Source organism: Onychomys torridus, chromosome 1 (genome assembly GCF_903995425.1).
Source record: "Onychomys torridus chromosome 1, mOncTor1.1, whole genome shotgun sequence".
Classification (NCBI taxonomy): Eukaryota; Metazoa; Chordata; class Mammalia; order Rodentia; family Cricetidae; genus Onychomys; species Onychomys torridus.
Window position 1 is genome coordinate 62,250,843 of NC_050443.1, and position 15,880 is coordinate 62,266,722.

At 46.4% G+C, this 15,880-nt stretch overlaps 1 protein-coding gene across 1 annotated transcript in view; it reads left to right on the forward strand.

Annotated features, from left to right (window-relative positions):
* Positions 1 to 4,240: 4,240 nt before the first annotated feature.
* Positions 4,241 to 15,880, forward strand: part of Sh3gl3 (SH3 domain containing GRB2 like 3, endophilin A3) — a 126,357-nt gene continuing 114,717 nt past the window's right edge. Inside the window, exon 1 of the mRNA XM_036185873.1 lies at positions 4,241 to 4,445. Coding sequence (XP_036041766.1) covers positions 4,401 to 4,445 — 45 coding nt within the window. The 5' untranslated portion in view covers positions 4,241 to 4,400. The remainder of the gene's footprint in view (positions 4,446 to 15,880) is intronic.

Genomic DNA, 15,880 nt, shown 5'->3' on the forward strand with positions numbered 1-15,880 from the left:
AACATAAAAGAATGCAATACATTTTGCATCATTAAACAAATGATCCACAGCATAAACAAATGTAACACATCTTAAAATAATATTCTACAACATTAATCTGTTAGCTCATAAACCAAGTCTTAGAGTACCTTGCTAGACCTGCCTTGCAAGCTAGCCTAAACCACCTTGGCAATTTCAAGGCTTGCCCTTCACAGTCTCATCACCTCTCAGCTACCCACAGATGCATAGCTTCTGTTAGAGACCAGGCAAATACTATTGAACAGAGCATATTGAAATGTTCTGTACCTCAATATTTTCTACTCATCAATGCCTAAAAGACTGTCTGTCTTCTAGTCTTTTGAAACAGATGTAACTCTGTCTGTTGCTTCTTATATCTGAGAGTTTTGCTTCAAGCATTTCAGTGCTATGGCATTCTGTCTATGGGTTTTCAATTGTCAATGTCTTCAATGTTTTTCCCTTTTATCTAAATAAAAGAAGAGTGTGCCAGATACTCTGCAGGACACAGAGGAAAAATGACTGACAAACTTTGCCAATACAAGGCAGGACAGTCCTTCACATTTCCTGCTTCACTGATAAGTTTGCCAGATATTCTGGGCCTGTAGGGTGAGAATGGATGCCCCAGTGTTGCAGAGGAACTTTGGGTGACTGTCCATGCAGCCAAATGTCTCTGTTGTTAGATAATATTACATCCTTCTAGGTCTTTGATAGAGTTAAAGACTAGATAGTTATAGTTGCAGTTTTCCTTAGTTGTGATATGTAAAACATTGAATTCATTAAATAGGCTAGAAAATGGAGTATTTCTGTGAATTTGCTAAATATAAATGGACATAATATTGTAAATGTAATTCTTACTTGATACCTTTTTGTTGTATATAGTTTTACTATGTTAAAGTTAAAACCTTTTCTTTTTATTTAGACAAAAGGGAGAAATGTTGTAGAATATTATTTTAAGATGTGTTACATTTTTTAATGCTGTGGAACATTTGTTTAATGATGCAAAGATATGTTGCATTCTTTGATGTTGCTTTTGTTTAACTCTATGAAGCTGTTACTTTGCCTGTCTAAAACATGTGATGGTCTAATAAAGAGCTGTATGGCCAATAACAAGGCAGGAAAAAGGATAGGAGGGGCTGGCGGGCAGAGAAAATAAGTAGAAGGAATAATCTAGGAGGAAAGGAGGAAGAAAGAGCAAGAGAAGAATGACAGGAGGACTTCAGGGGCCAGCCACCCTGCCACACAGCCAGACATGGAGTAAGAAGGAAAGAAAAGGTATACAAAAATAGAGAAAGGTAAAAGTCCAGAGCCAAAAGATAAATGGGAATAATTTAAGAAAAGCTGGATAGAAACAAGCCAAGCTAAGGCCAAGCATTTATAATTAATAATAAGCCTCTGTGTTGTTTATTTGGGATCTGGGTGGTGGACCCCCCAAAAAAAAGAAAGAGAAAAAAACAATGAACAACAGGCTAATATTTCACAACACTAGTCAGGATGCTTTCTTCCTCTGCATCTCATCTACCCAGGATCCTTAGATATCATCATCCTGACCCCAGACAAATATGAGTCCACAGAACCAAACCCCAGGTCTGCTGATACCCACAGATTCCAAAGAAGGTCTACAGACAACATGCAGAAATGTGGATGCAGCTAGCATAGCACTCCACATACCAGGGAAGAGTCGAGAACCACAGGAAAGACACCTAAGGGAACACTGAAACCCACATCACAATATTGCCATTGCCATAAGGTGCCAGAGGCAAGCCTAGCAAGTGTCAAAGATCCTTCAGTTCATAGGAGTGCTTGTCTATAGTCCAAGACTCTCCAAGTCTCCATCACAAAGATAGTTCATCTTGTGTAGACTCACTCATGTGCCTCTTCTCTGAAAACAGACGAGCTACAGATCTGTGGGTGGCTGATGGGTGATGATGCTGTGAAGGGAAAGTCTAGAACTGGTCAAAGCAGCTTAAGCCAGCCTGAATTTGGAATCTCTTTTGAGCTAGGAGCTTCGGTAAACACATGCACCTGTTACAGGTCAACTGAAAAGCTGTATTCTAATAACTGGGAAACACACCATTTCTTTTTCCAAAACAGGGTCTCACTATGTAGCTCTAGCTGTCCTGGACTCACTATGTAGACCAGGCTAGCCTCGAACCCACAGAAATCTGCCTCCACCCTCCCCTGGAGTATTGGGGTTAAAGGTGTGCACTATTACAAAGAAAAAAAAAAACCAAAAGAATGACCAAAAATTGTGCTTATAAAACAAGTAGAAAAGACATGTTGTTTATGAAAACAAGGCATGAAATCCAAGCTGTTGTCAATTTTATACATTCTGATAATAAAACAAGAATAAAATGAATAAACCATGTAAATACTTTTATAACAGAAAACTATATGTGAAAGATCCCAAAGTTGATTATGAGAAACTATCTACAAGTCTGCACTTGAATCAACCAAGGAGATAGATTACTAAACTTGACCACAGAAGGACCTTGAATACACTTATTGCAGGGATGGATTCTCATTGTCAACTTGGCAGAATTTGGAATCACCTAGGAAACACACTTCTGGATGTGCCAGTGAGAGAGTTTTCAGAGAGCTTTAACTGAGGAGGGAAAGCCCTCCTGCATAAGCTGCTACTATCAAGTGCCTGGACTCCAAGACTCCACAAAAAGGGATGAAGGAGCTTTGAGTTGAGCACCAGTGTTCATCTCTGCTTACTGCCTGTACATGCAGCATGACCTCACACTCTCATGGCTCCCACTGCTAACTGCACTGCCATCCCCCCAATGGAATGTTCCCTTCAAACTGTGATTTTCCCCTCAAAACAGAACAAAATAAAATCCCTCACAAACCTAATAAAACTATCAGCCATGGTAAAATGCCAATCACCAGCCTCAAAAAGAATCTGACTCCTCAGAGGGTGCAGGTTGAGCCTGTGCTGTTATAGCTCCTCTTGAGTACAGAAGAGGTCAACAATTGAGCACCTACCCAGCCATAGACTAGTTCAGGACAAGGGAGACCCATCTTTCCCAGAACCTGTTTTGTGGGGTTGGGACAACCACTGTCTGGTGTCAGCTAGCCCTTGGCCATCTAGGTGCAGAGTGTTGAGTCAGACTCATTAACCTTGTCCCAAGATGCCCATTAAGAAGATGCCCACATCTCCCATATCAGAGGAAGAACACTATTGACTCCACAGTTTCCCAGCCATTGTGAGCAAACCTAGGCACTGTTGAAACTCACTCTGCCAAAGTAGTGGAGAAATGCTAGGGGCAAACAGAAGCCCGGGCACAGGTGTGGACTGCAAGTGTTCAGGACAAATGGAGAGCTGGTAACCCTAGACCAGATTTGGGGAGGGTCCATAGAGTGACATTTCTTTTAGGTAGAGACTGAAAGCTGGATTGTTTGTTCCAGTGCGAACGAAGCATTGCTAAAGTGGATATAGGAATTAGGAGCCATAGGGGCTTTGAAAGGCCACGTTCAAGGAAACTAGTGGTCTTGGTGGTGGTACATGAATTGATGTAAAGCTCAGTTTCTGTGGCTGGGCATTCACTGTTCATCAATGACCTCTAGACCCCGTGAAAAGGCCTGGTGTAAAGGACACAACTGTACACTCATCTGTCAAAATCTCTGGTAAAGAGAGGAATGGAAGACCTTGTTTCCGGCATCTTACAGTGTGTAGCTGATAAGAGGCTCAGTTCATCTGTGAGACTAGTCTGAGTTTATTAGTAAACCACCAAGTAACTCCCTCCCAGGGCTCCCAAACTGCTGAGGCAGACTCAGCTTAAAGCACACACCTAGATTCCCACAACCGGCTCCCTCCCACCTAACCACAGATCCTGGTTCTTGTAGTGTTTCTCTTCCAGAGATGCAACATCCCAACGATCCTTCCTCATATCACTGGGCTATCCAAAACTCGCAGGTCAGGGTGTGTGTGTGGGAGGGGAGATGATGTTGCTGCCAGTGAGTGAAGGCAGGTTTCACACCAAGTCCCAGAAGAGTAGAAAGAAGACCTCGGGTCCAGAACAGTCTCAGAGCCAGCTGCATCCCATGCTGGCCTAAAGAAGTCCGGAGAGGCTCTCCGCATCCCGTGGACCTCCCACAGCCAGCCTTTCCACTAGTCCCTTTCCTGGCTCAAGCGCTCCGGGTCGCCACGCAACAATGAAGCGTGGGCGGTCCCAGTGGCTTCATTTGCATGCCGCCGAGGCTCGACCAATAGGCCGCGCCCGAACCTCGAAACGCAGTGTTGCTATCTGCGCGCGCGCGTGTGCCAGTGTGACAGCGCCGTGGCGGTGGCCGTGGCCGTGGGGCGCGCGGGGACCGCCCGGGGTGCCCGCTCCGCTCAGCGTCGCGGCCGCGTGGCCCGGCGGAGCCCCGAGACCACCCCCGGGCAGGGCGCCGCCGCGATGTCGGTGGCGGGGCTCAAAAAGCAGTTCCACAAAGCCAGCCAGGTAGGGAGGCGCGAGGAAGCGAGACCTGGAGGCGGTGTCCCCCCCACGGGTCGCGCGGGCCATGGACTCGGGGTTCCCATCGGCCTCCTTCAGGCTGGGTTTCTGGTCGCCTCCGAGGGCGCGGGGGCGGGTAGCGGTCGCGCGCTCCGCGCTGCGCGCGGTGGTGCCTCCTCCCCTGAGTCTCGGGGGTCTTCGGCTGCGCCCTGGCGGTTGTAAATACGAGCGGTTTGGTGGTGGAGACATCGGAGGTGGTGGGCTCCAGGATGAGCGCAGGGAGGAAAGCCCCCGGGACCGCCACCCGGGTAGGCCTCCCTCCTGCCCTGGTATCTCCAGTCTGTCCGTTGGGGGGCTCCCCAGGGCGTTGTACTTGCCCCCTGGCTGGAGTCAGTCCCTGCCTTGGCTTCCCTGGGCTTGGGGCTCCTCTCTGTGGTCCTTTCCTTGCCGGTCCTTGGTTGGCTCGAGGTTGGCACCAGGCTCCTGCTCTCAAAGAGATGATAGTGTGATGGGAAGACCCAAAACACAACGTAAACAAACCGCGCTAGACACACCTCCGCGCTAGAGGATGGCAGGTGACTGACTCAGTGAGGGGCTTCATGAGAAGCTTCCAGGAGGTGAAGACAAGGCATTTGGGGATTAAGTATGAGAAGTAATTGTGGCTATGGCTGTGGGAGGGGGGCATTTTGAGCAGAGGAAGCTGGAAACAGGGACACAGAAAAGAGAGGTGTGTGTGTGTGTGTGTGTGTGTGTGTGTGTGTGTGTGTACACCACAAGCAAATTTGCATCCTAACGCTACACTTTTCTAGCAGTGGTAGAGCCCACGGTGTAAAACCTGTTCACCTGCACCTGCGGAATTGTTGCCCTGCCCCCACCCCCTCCCCAGCCTCAATTTTGCTAGAACCCAGGTGGACAGATTGCGTTTGGAGTCCATCTCGGTGGCGATGCTCCATCCCGGCTTCTCCCACAAACCGATCCTGAGATTGCAGCTGGCATTAGAAAAAATTCTTCTTCTCTATCCCAGGCGGAAAGACACCGCTAGCCCCTCAGTCACAGCTGGTCCACAAGGAAACTGAGTGATGGCTGTTCCCAGCAGGGGACCTAGGGCGGACAGTGGTGCTATTCAGGGTGATAGACATCCTGGAGGAGAGACTGGTGGGGTGAGGGCAGAGATGGTGGATCCATCCAATGTTGGATCTCTAGTACTTCCAGAAGTCTGTGGCATATCCAGTTGTCATTGGCCTTTGGGCCATAGGCGAATCCTGCCCTGGGGGTCTGGAACTGGAAGTACTGATTTGGGGGAAATTCCAGTTAAAATGGACATTTTAAAATGGGAGAGCTGAGGCCGTCTAAATAAAAACTCTAGGGGGCGCCACACTTGACCAGTGCTTAGCCCGGTGCTTGCTGAGCATGAGTGCTCCATAAATGTGTATGTAACAAATGAGTGAGGTTCAGAAGGAATAACTCGTGTGTGTGTGTGTGTGTGTGTGTGTGTGTGTGTGTGTGTGTGTGTGTGTGTGTGTGAGAGAGAGAGAGAGAGAGAGAGAGAGAGAGAGAGAGAGAGAGTGAGTCCGAGCAGGTAGGCATTTAAAGGCTGTGGTAGTTAGCATCTACTCCTGCCATAACACTGGAGCAGCTGACTTGGGCAGCCAGGAGACGCAGAGCCTCTGCCCACAAGGCCATGCTTGAGTAACGGTTGGCCACACTTGTGGCATTGTCTTCGTTAGCCCTGGCAGGAAATGAGCCCCTTTGAGGAGACCTTCGAGGGATCTGAGTACATCCAGTCATCATTGTCTTTGGGGTGGGTGTGTTCCTACCTTGAGTCTTAATCAGTGGTTCTCAACCTATCCTGCATAGCAGATATTTACATTACGATTCACAACAGTAGCAAAATGACAGGAAGTAGCAACAAAGTAATTGTATGGTGGGGGGGGTCATCATCACAACATGAGGAACCGTTAGGATTGCAGCACTAGGGAGGTTAAGAAACACTGGTCTAAATCTTTACTTCCTTTCACTGAAATTATTTGTACTTCATTTGAAAAGTGAGACATCACAGATTCTCCCTGAACTTACCTGCATTTGGGGTTAAAGTACTTGGTTCAAACCTGTTCTAGATATTTCCATCCTCCCCTTCTTCCCTCCTCCACCCCCAGGTCTTACGTAGCCTGATCTAGCGCTACCTTGGCTCCCCAGCCAAGAATGATTGCAAACTTCTGAGGCCCGCTTCTCTCTCTTTCCAGGGCTGGGGTTACAGGACGGCAGCACCATGCACAGTTTTTGCAGTACTGAGGACTGAACTCAGGGTTTCTTGCATGCTAGGCAAGCACTCTTCTGACTGAGCTGCACCCCCAGCTCAGTTCTAGACATCTTTCTTAGAAACTGTGCAGTGCAACAGGCTTGGAAAAATTGGTTTGTGTTTAATTTAATACGATGGAGCAGAGTAATAAGAAATGCCAGATGTTCTCAAACAACATTTTCACAGAGGGCTTTAATTCACTCCCAGCTTTCCCAAGGGCAGGGAAAGGGAGTCCCAGATAATGTCAATGGCTTAATAATTCCCAGGGATTCAGGGCTGGCTCCTTGCCATGATCAGCTTTGCGACCTTGGACTTAACCCATCTGGGCCTCCTTGGCTTTTCTCTCTGCTTGATGAATGACAAGAGGATTCAGAAGTTGGGTCCCTGGGCTGAACTTGATGGTGCTAGGTTTGCAAAACTCTGAGTATACAAAAACCCTTGCTTGTGTACTTTTAAAGAGTTATTATTATTATTATTTCTCTGTATGTGTTATGTACTGTGTGGGTGCCCGAGGAAGCCAGAAGAGGGGCACTGGATTCCTTGGAGCAAGAGTTATAGGTGCTTGTCAGCTACCCAATGTGAGTGCTGAGAACTGAACTCAGGTCCTCTGGAAGAGCAGTAAGTGCTTTTAATAATTGAACCATTTCTCCAGCCCCTGGATTGTACACTTTAAATGAGCTGCATAGTATATGAATTGTAAATACATGCACACACACAGTGTCTGTGCATCCATCTCTCCGTCTAGATTGTGTGTGTGTGTGTGTCTCAGTTCTAGATCCTCTCTCTCTCTCTCTCTCTCTCTCTCTCTCTCTCTCTCTCTCTCTGTCTCTCTCTCTCTCTCTGTTTTTTGAGGCAAGGTTTAATCTATGTAGCTGGCTGTCCTGGAACTCACTCTATAGACCGGAGGGGCCTGGAACTCAGAGATCCACTTGACTCTGCCTCCTGAGTGTTGGGATTTAAAGGTATGCACCACCATCACCTGGCTGAAAGTCTTAAGTAATTTACTTAAAATGTTTCAGAGAGAGACAAAAGGTAATATGTACCCTTTATAAGTACGGGAATCAGGTCCATGGTGTGGTAAAATGACTCAACACCCTGGCTAACTGTTCCTTCTTTTCTAACCCCTTCCCTGCCGTTGAGAACAGAGCCCTTTGCTTCCTTCCCCAAAGATGAACTGTCAGCCTGGAGATGACGTCGCATTGTACCAGGTTTCTTAAGTTTGTCACTGAACACTTTTAAAACTCTTTCGCAGAGTTTTAAATAGAACCAGTTATTCTTCTTGCAGGGATGCAGGTGGAGCTGCTAGAAGCCAATTCAAATAGCTCAGAGCTGCCTCCGTGGCTTCTTGCTAAGCAATAAAGGTACACTCTGGTAGTGCATCTGATTCAGGTCATTCACTGATCAGGTTGGCTCTGCTTTATTTCATAGTAGTTTCTCTTGACAGTAGTCACTGTTGCTGAGGGAGGCCCAGACCCTACTGTGGATGGATGCTCTGGCCTGGATGCTGTGCTAATAGACATCCTCTTTTCATTCCAGGACCTTCTAGCCTCCTAGGGCCTGTGCCATATTCCCATGGAAGTCCGGGGACCAGTATCGCTCCTTCTCTCTTCCCCTCCTGAGTCTAGCCACCCAGAGTTCATAGTGTCATAGGCTGCATGTTGAATTTACCTCTTTGTGTTTTTCTGTGGCAGTGCCCATAGCCTCCGTCACATGACCTGACAACACAGTCATGGGAAAGCCCTTAATGTAGCCTTTTGGTAACTTGTTCTTTCTCTGTTAGTGCATCAAGTTGAAGAAGGCTGAGTGGCTATAGCGGCCCTGACAGATGCCCCTGCAGACATTGACTGCAGGCTGGCCATTTATGGACAAATGCTTCAGGGAAAGATGGCCCTAATAAATGATGAGATTCTCTGGGGAGACAATGAATGTCTTTTGTTTCACTTTTTTGTTAGAGAAATAGATAGAAACACACTTTGTAAAATCCATAATGATTTGTTTTTTTCCTCTTAGATGCATCGGAGAATATATTAAAGATGAAACATTCTTGTTGTCTTTCACACAGACTGTTTGACAAATTAATCCATAAATCTGTGCACTTTGGTTTAAAAGCCAGTGTCCTAGAGTAGATATTCAAACAAAATTGGAGTTTTTAATAACTGAAAGATACAATATAACCCAAACAGTTCTTGTTCCATAAAGTAAAACTCAGGGGTCTCTTGGGATTTGCTTTTAAAGCACATTGGAAAGCAGTGTTCCTTCCTGTTAAGATCAGCTCTTAGCTTTATTAAGTACATCGAGTGCAAATTGTTTTTCCCAACATTAAGTATGTGGAGGTGTGTGTCATGTGCACTGGGACATGATGACTGGCAGGCTTTACCCAGAAAACAAAGTGATTAGTAAACAGAATGGATACTTTATTTAGCTAAGTAACAGGTGAACGTGATGTGGATGGTGGAACTCAGCAGAGTTAAGTCTGGGAAGAGCTGCCTTGGGCTGGGAGGAAGGGATTCATTGTGGAGGTAATGTTAGACTCTAGCTGTTCCAATTCTCTGAAGCATTGGCCTCCCACTGGCCTCTTCCTCTGTGGTTCCCAGGGTCATCGCATGCACACTGTTGTACCTGATGCCCTCCATCATTCCTGGTGGTGTCTCTCACCCAGCTCCTGATTCATATTCTCATTCTCTCTCTCTCTCTCTCTCTCTCTCTCTCTCTCTCTCTCTCTCTCTCTCTTTCTAGTTCTTTCTTTTTCAGACAGTCTCACGTGGCCCAAGCTGGTCCCTAATTCTTTATGTAGGTGAGGATGACCTTGAACTCCTGACCCTCCACCTCCACAGTGCTGGGGTTATTGTCAGGCACCATTTTGTATGGTTCAGGGAGACACCCCCCCACCCCCATCCAGTACTGATGACTCCTGTTGCTTTCCCTGCCAGGAGCAGAGCTGTGACTGTTTCGGGCTCTGGATGCGGGTCCTCCCTGGTGGATCTGATATTTGAGTCACAGCTCCTCGTTCATGCTTTCTGCTCTGGGCTGCACTTCAGTAGTTCAGAGGCCCCCTGTTTGCTCATGTGGAGGTGTTTTTCTGCTTCTCTGGGTGTAACAAGGAACCCAGTATGGGGTCTAGTCACTCTATGGTGCCTCCAAGCCCAGCCCCCCTCATTTTCACTGTTTTGGGGGCTTTGTGCCTGTGGCTGCAATTCTCCTAAGTACATTTCTTTTCTCCCGAGTCATTCCCATCAGCATGTAGCTATGAGTTCTCTATTTCTCAAAAAGATAACCCCCTCTTGGCTGTGTACCCCCACACCCCCTATCCTTTATCAGCAGGCACACTGAGGAAGCTCACACCCTCTCTTGGATTTCTGCCAACCGTGTGATTTTTCAACTCATTCCAATTGAGTTTTTTCCTGTCCTTTGAGGCCACACATGTTTGGGTGTTCAGTGTCCTTCAGTCTGATGGTCACTTCCCCATCTGAACTCTCAGCAACTTTTGACCAGTCAGCTGTGCTCTGAGTACAGCACCTGCCAGAGTTCCTTTATGCTCAGTCAGCAGGCAGATCCTCCAGGCTCTGTAATGGCTCTTAATTCCTTGACTGCACAGCGCTGCCATGCCATTCCTCTGCCTCCCATTTTCTAGACTTGCACTCTTTCGAGGAGGCTTACCCACATTTAAATACAGCATATGCACCAATGACTCTCAAAACTGTATTTCTGGCTCAGCTGCTCCTCCTAAATGTAGACATAAATCAGTTCTACCTTTCCTCTCAGATAGTACGGTTGAGAGTCATGGACAGGAACTTTTGTCTGTTTCCTCCTGTATCTTTCTTCTAGTGATCTCAAACATCCATTCAGCCCCTTAAGCAAAACAAAATACAACAATCAAAACAAAGCCTAGGACTGGGCCTCCATTCCTCCGTCACATCATCAGTTCAGTGGTGTGGTCTTTCTGGCTCTGCTTTGAAAGTGTGTCCTTAATTCAGCGGGTGCTCTCCAGCTCTGCTGTGGCTGGTCTGCTCTGGTTAGCTCCCCTGCCCCATGGCTGCAGCAGCTTCCCATTCCATCATAGACTCTGCGCCTGCCCTCCTACATACAGTCTGTTCACTCACCATGGCCGGTTGCTTTTCAAAAGACACAGCTCGAGCAAACAGAAGATTGAAAATGCTGGAGAGGAAAGGGAGTCACCAGTCATCGATTGTTGTTGCAGACATAAATTTAAAAAGCCCCTGTCGGGGACAGTGTGGAACTCTGTGTTATCCAACTGTTCCCCTTCTGGGTGTATAACCAAAGGAAGGGGAAGCAGTGTTCCTAAGAGCCACCTGCACATCTGTGTTATTGTCACAAGAGTTACACAGTCAACCTAGGTGCCTCTCATTGGATGGATGGGTAAAGATAATATGACACAATGGATTCTTATACAGCCACAAAGAAGAAAGGAGATCCTGTCATTGTAGTTTATAAAATACATAACTATAGTATATTTTGTTAAGTGAAATAAGCCAGAGATAAGAAAGCAAATGAATGCTATGTGTATCTATTGAAACACCATATAAACTCCATTAATATGTACAATTAATACATATTAAAATAAAACAAAAATGTATCTAAGGCCATGCTAGTCTAGTGATAGGTCTTTCCTGGCTTCCAGTTGCATATAAAAATAAAACCCAAACTTAAAATCAGCTTCCACTGTGGCAGTGTTTTTGGCTCTCATGTCTATCTGATATTAATATAGCTAATCAGTTCTGCTTTGATTTCAGCCTTCCCATTATTGCAATATTTGAAGTGCATTGCTTGGACAAAGTCAGTCAGATTTTGCATTGGTTGTTTGCTCTGACAAAATACCTGATTGAGAGAACTCAAGGAAGAAAAGGTTAATCTTTGCACTCACAGTTTCAGAGTGGTTTCCATTTGTCATAAGGGACAAGCATGGTGGTGGGAGTGGTTCCTTCTGTAGTGATAGAAGCAGTGGAAGGCAGCCATTTACATGGTACTGACCAGGAGCAGGTCCAGAACCCACTTTCAAAGGCCTGCCCCCAGTGACCCATTTCTAACAGCCAGGCCTGACCTTCTAAAGTTGCTGTAGTCTTCCAAACAATACTTCACTTTGGGGGTAAACTATTCAAAATGTGAGCCTGAGGGGAACATTCAAATTCAAACCCCAGTTGTCATGTTCTTTAAGTGTTGTATTTAGGCCATTTACATTTAATGTACTTATTTACATGTTAGGGTTAAAGGTTGCCATTTTAATTTATTTTTGCTGACTCTGTTTTGAATTTCTTTTCTTTTTTGCTCCATCTTTCTGGGTATTAGCTGAAGTTTATTTGAATTCTGTGTGGTGTTTTCATATGAATATTTTTGTATAGATTGGTAGTGACTATTCTAGTTATTAGGATAAATGTAAGCATCCCGTCACAGCTTGCCAGAATTGTCATTTTAACAGTTAAGATGAATGTAGAAGACTTGCTTTCCTCTGTTTCCCATCTCCTCCCCATTTCCAGTGTAATTGCATTCATTGTATCCTCTGTTCACCCAGACGCACATGAAGCACTGCTATAATCTGTGCTTTAGCCATCAAAAATTACTTAGAAAGCTCAAGAGGGGAAGTGGTTTATTGCTTCTGTAGTTTTGCTGTGTTCTGTCTTCCTTTCCGATGGTCCAAGTCTCTCTTATTAGTACCTTTTGTTGTTGTTGTTGTTTGAGAACTTGTTTTTATAGACATTCTGTCAGTATAAGGGGCTGGTGGCAATCTCTTAATTTTCTTTCATCTGAGAATGCTTTTGCTTTTCCTTTACTGCTGAAGGATTTCTGCTGTGGACGGATGGCCTGTGGTGACAATTCTTCTTTCTGCCCTTGGAAACCATTGTGGCACTTTCTTCTGGCCTCCTCAATGTTAAGTTGAACAAGCAGGAGGCCATCAGCTGAGGCTGCCCTTCGCATTCCCCCATGAACCCCAATATTACAATTTACACATAGTGGGTAGCCATCCCAGCATTGGCCTGGAAGTTCCAACCCCCACAAGGCAGGGCTGAGGGAGGAAGCTGAAGACCCAGGATTGAGAGGAGAGGTCTCGCTTGGTTCCCAGACCCTGGACGCTGGAGGTAGACCAAGCAGAGTTCTCCAGAGAACACGGCCAGACTGCGCCATACCTTTGCCAGACCCTACAACCTATCCCTTCATTTGTAAGTTACTCCACAAAATAAACCTCCCTTTTAACTATGTGGAGTGGCCTTAATAATTTCACCAATACTTACACCAAATCTACCCCAGAGTATTACACTCAGCAGGCTTCAGCCAGTCACAGGCAGCCAGCCACACTTCCCACCATCAAACAAGGAAGCTCCCGGGAATCTCACTCCTCCAGATCGCTTCCACGTTTGCCTGCGCCAGAGGCAGCTTGCGCTGCTCGCTGCTCGGGGCTCTGCACCCGCCTCTCCGGTTCTGGGTGCTGTCCCATTGTTTCTGGTCCAAAGCTTTTTTTTTCTTTTATTGACATTTTTATATGTTTATTGTTATCAAACATAACATAAATATATATAAGCATAATATAAGCATAAAACATAAGCATAAAAATGATGCGTTTCCTTGTGAGATTTCTCAGATACATACATAATGTGCTTTAATCATATCCCCATCTTTCTGCCCGCCAATGTCCTTCCTTCACCCCAGTGGTCTCTTCTACTTTTGTGTCTCTCTAAATCTAGCTTCTGCTTGTACAATAAAGTAGGAGGGATTTGCTTTCTACTGTCTGGTTGACCATGATGGTTTCTCAATCCACTTACATTCCTGCAGCTGATATTATTTCATTCTTCTTCATGGCTGAATAAAACTCCATTGGGTGTGCGCACCACATGTCCTGTATCCATTAGTTTGTCACTGGACACCTCAGCTGGTTCTGGATAGCTCGCTATTGTGAATAGTGCAGGTATCTTTGTGGCACACAGACTCAGAATCCATTGTGTATATAGATCTGGCAGTGGTATAGCTGGATCATATAGAAACTCTGTTTTAAGTTTTGTTGAGGAACCTCCATAATGATTTATATAGTACCTGGACTAATTTACATGTCTGCCAAGATGTGTAAGGGCTCCCCCCATGGTGTGTGAGGGCTCCCCCCATGGTGTGTGAGGGCTCCCCCCATGGTGTGTGGGGGCTCCCCCCATGGTGTGTGGGGGCTCCCCCCATGGTGTGTGGGGGCTCCCCCCCATGGTGTGTGGGGGCTCCCCCCATGGTGTGTGGGGGCTCCCCCCATGGTGTGTGGGGGCTCCCCCCATGGTGTGTGAGGGCTCCCCCCATGGTGTGTGAGGGCTCCCCCCATGGTGTGTGAGGGCTCCCCCCATGGTGTGTGAGGGCTCCCCCCATGGTGTGTGGGGGCTCCCCCCATGGTGTGTGGGGGCTTCCCCCCATGGTGTGTGGGGGCTTCCCCCCATGGTGTGTGGGGGCTCCCCCCATGGTGTGTGGGGGCTCCCCCCACCCCTTCACATCCTTTCAGCGTCTGCTTTCATTTGTTTTCTTGATAATAGCTGTGTGGACTGAAGTGGGTGGAAGCTAACTGTCGGCTTGATTTGCCTTTCCCTGATCTGTTTATTGGCTATTTGTGTCACATTCATCTTTTGGCTGTGATCTGGTGTAGTGTATAACCTTCTGGAGGTTAGATGTCATTTCGGTTTCTGGTCTCAAGATGTTTCCAGTGCCGTTAGTTTTTAGATGAGTGATGTGCTGTGTCTCGGGTCGGGGAAGGGTTCATCTCTGTCCTGTTGGCTGTTCACTGGGCTTCCTGAGTCAGTAGGCTACGTCTTCTGCCAAATTTGGAATTTTCACTCACTATTTCTCTGCGTGTTTAACAGGCCTGTTTCTCTTTCTTCTTTCCTTTTGGGGCTGCAGTGACATGAATGTTGAATGTTTTATTATCATCTCCCATATCCCCGGGGCTGTCTTCTTTTCTCCCAGGTTATTTTTTCTCTGTTGTTCAGGTTGGGTAATTTGTTATGACCCTGTCTCCTAGTCCACACTCTGTTTCCTACACTCTGGGTGAGCTGCACACAGAGTTTTAAACTCTGACTTCAGAATTTTCAATTCTAGCATCTCATTTGCATCTTGGTTGAGATTCCTTGTTGTTTCATTGATTTAAAGCATGTTGAAAATTGCCTGCTGCTCCCTTTAAAGACTGATGCTGCACTTGTAATCGGTCTGTCATCCTGGTGTTCCCCTACCAGTTGCTTTTCCTCATTCAACCTGAAATCTCTTGGACTCTTGGAATGAATGACTTTCCACTGAAATCTGGGCAGTTAGCTATCATGAGGCTCTGGATCTTACTTATATGGTTGTGATTTGTTGGTTTTATTTGACACTGCTCTGTTCAGGAGGGGAATGTTACTATCATATTCCTTCCGGGTGGAGGAAGGGTCTAGGTTCCTAAGACACTGTTGACTTTAGAAGTAGGAATTCCTCCTTCTTGAGGGACTGGGATTCTTATGCCCACCAGGTCCCCGTTGATGTCTCTCTATCTGTGAGGGGTGGAAATACCTTGCCACTGCTCCCCACTTGGTCTCAGTCTACACCATCGGAAGGGGTGGTCTCCTTACCACTGGTCATGATGGATGAACTGGCTCTCCACTCAGCCTATCTGATGTATTCCTCTGGACAAGAGGGCAGGAACCTCCAGTGGAAATGGCCTCCACTGACACTCAAGGTTGAGAAGGTGGGTTTTTACTATGCTGTGAGGATGACAGTATCACGTGTCTACTTAAAACTGTGGACAAGGAGGGGACAGTGGTAAGTCAACTTGTCACAGTCTGGCTAAAGGCAAAAGCCTAGTCTCCCTCTCACCCTTTGTTGATGTGAACTGTGGGACCACAGGATTGGTCAGTCTGTCTGTCATCCATCCATCCATCCATCCATCTATCTATCTATCATCCACCTATCATTAATTTTTTTTCTTTCTGTGCAGTGTGGCCTCGGTGAAGCAGTTACTATTTAAGAATTTTCTGCCTCTCTAGCTGGCCACTTGCTTGCTCTGTGGTTGAGAGAGAGTAGGCCTTTCTTGGAACACTGTTTCTTTGAGTTCCCTTGCATTTTCAGGTTGCTGGTTTCTGCAGCTCTAATAATTACAGAACTTGCTAACATGCCATTTTTTGGCTATGCCCAGTGA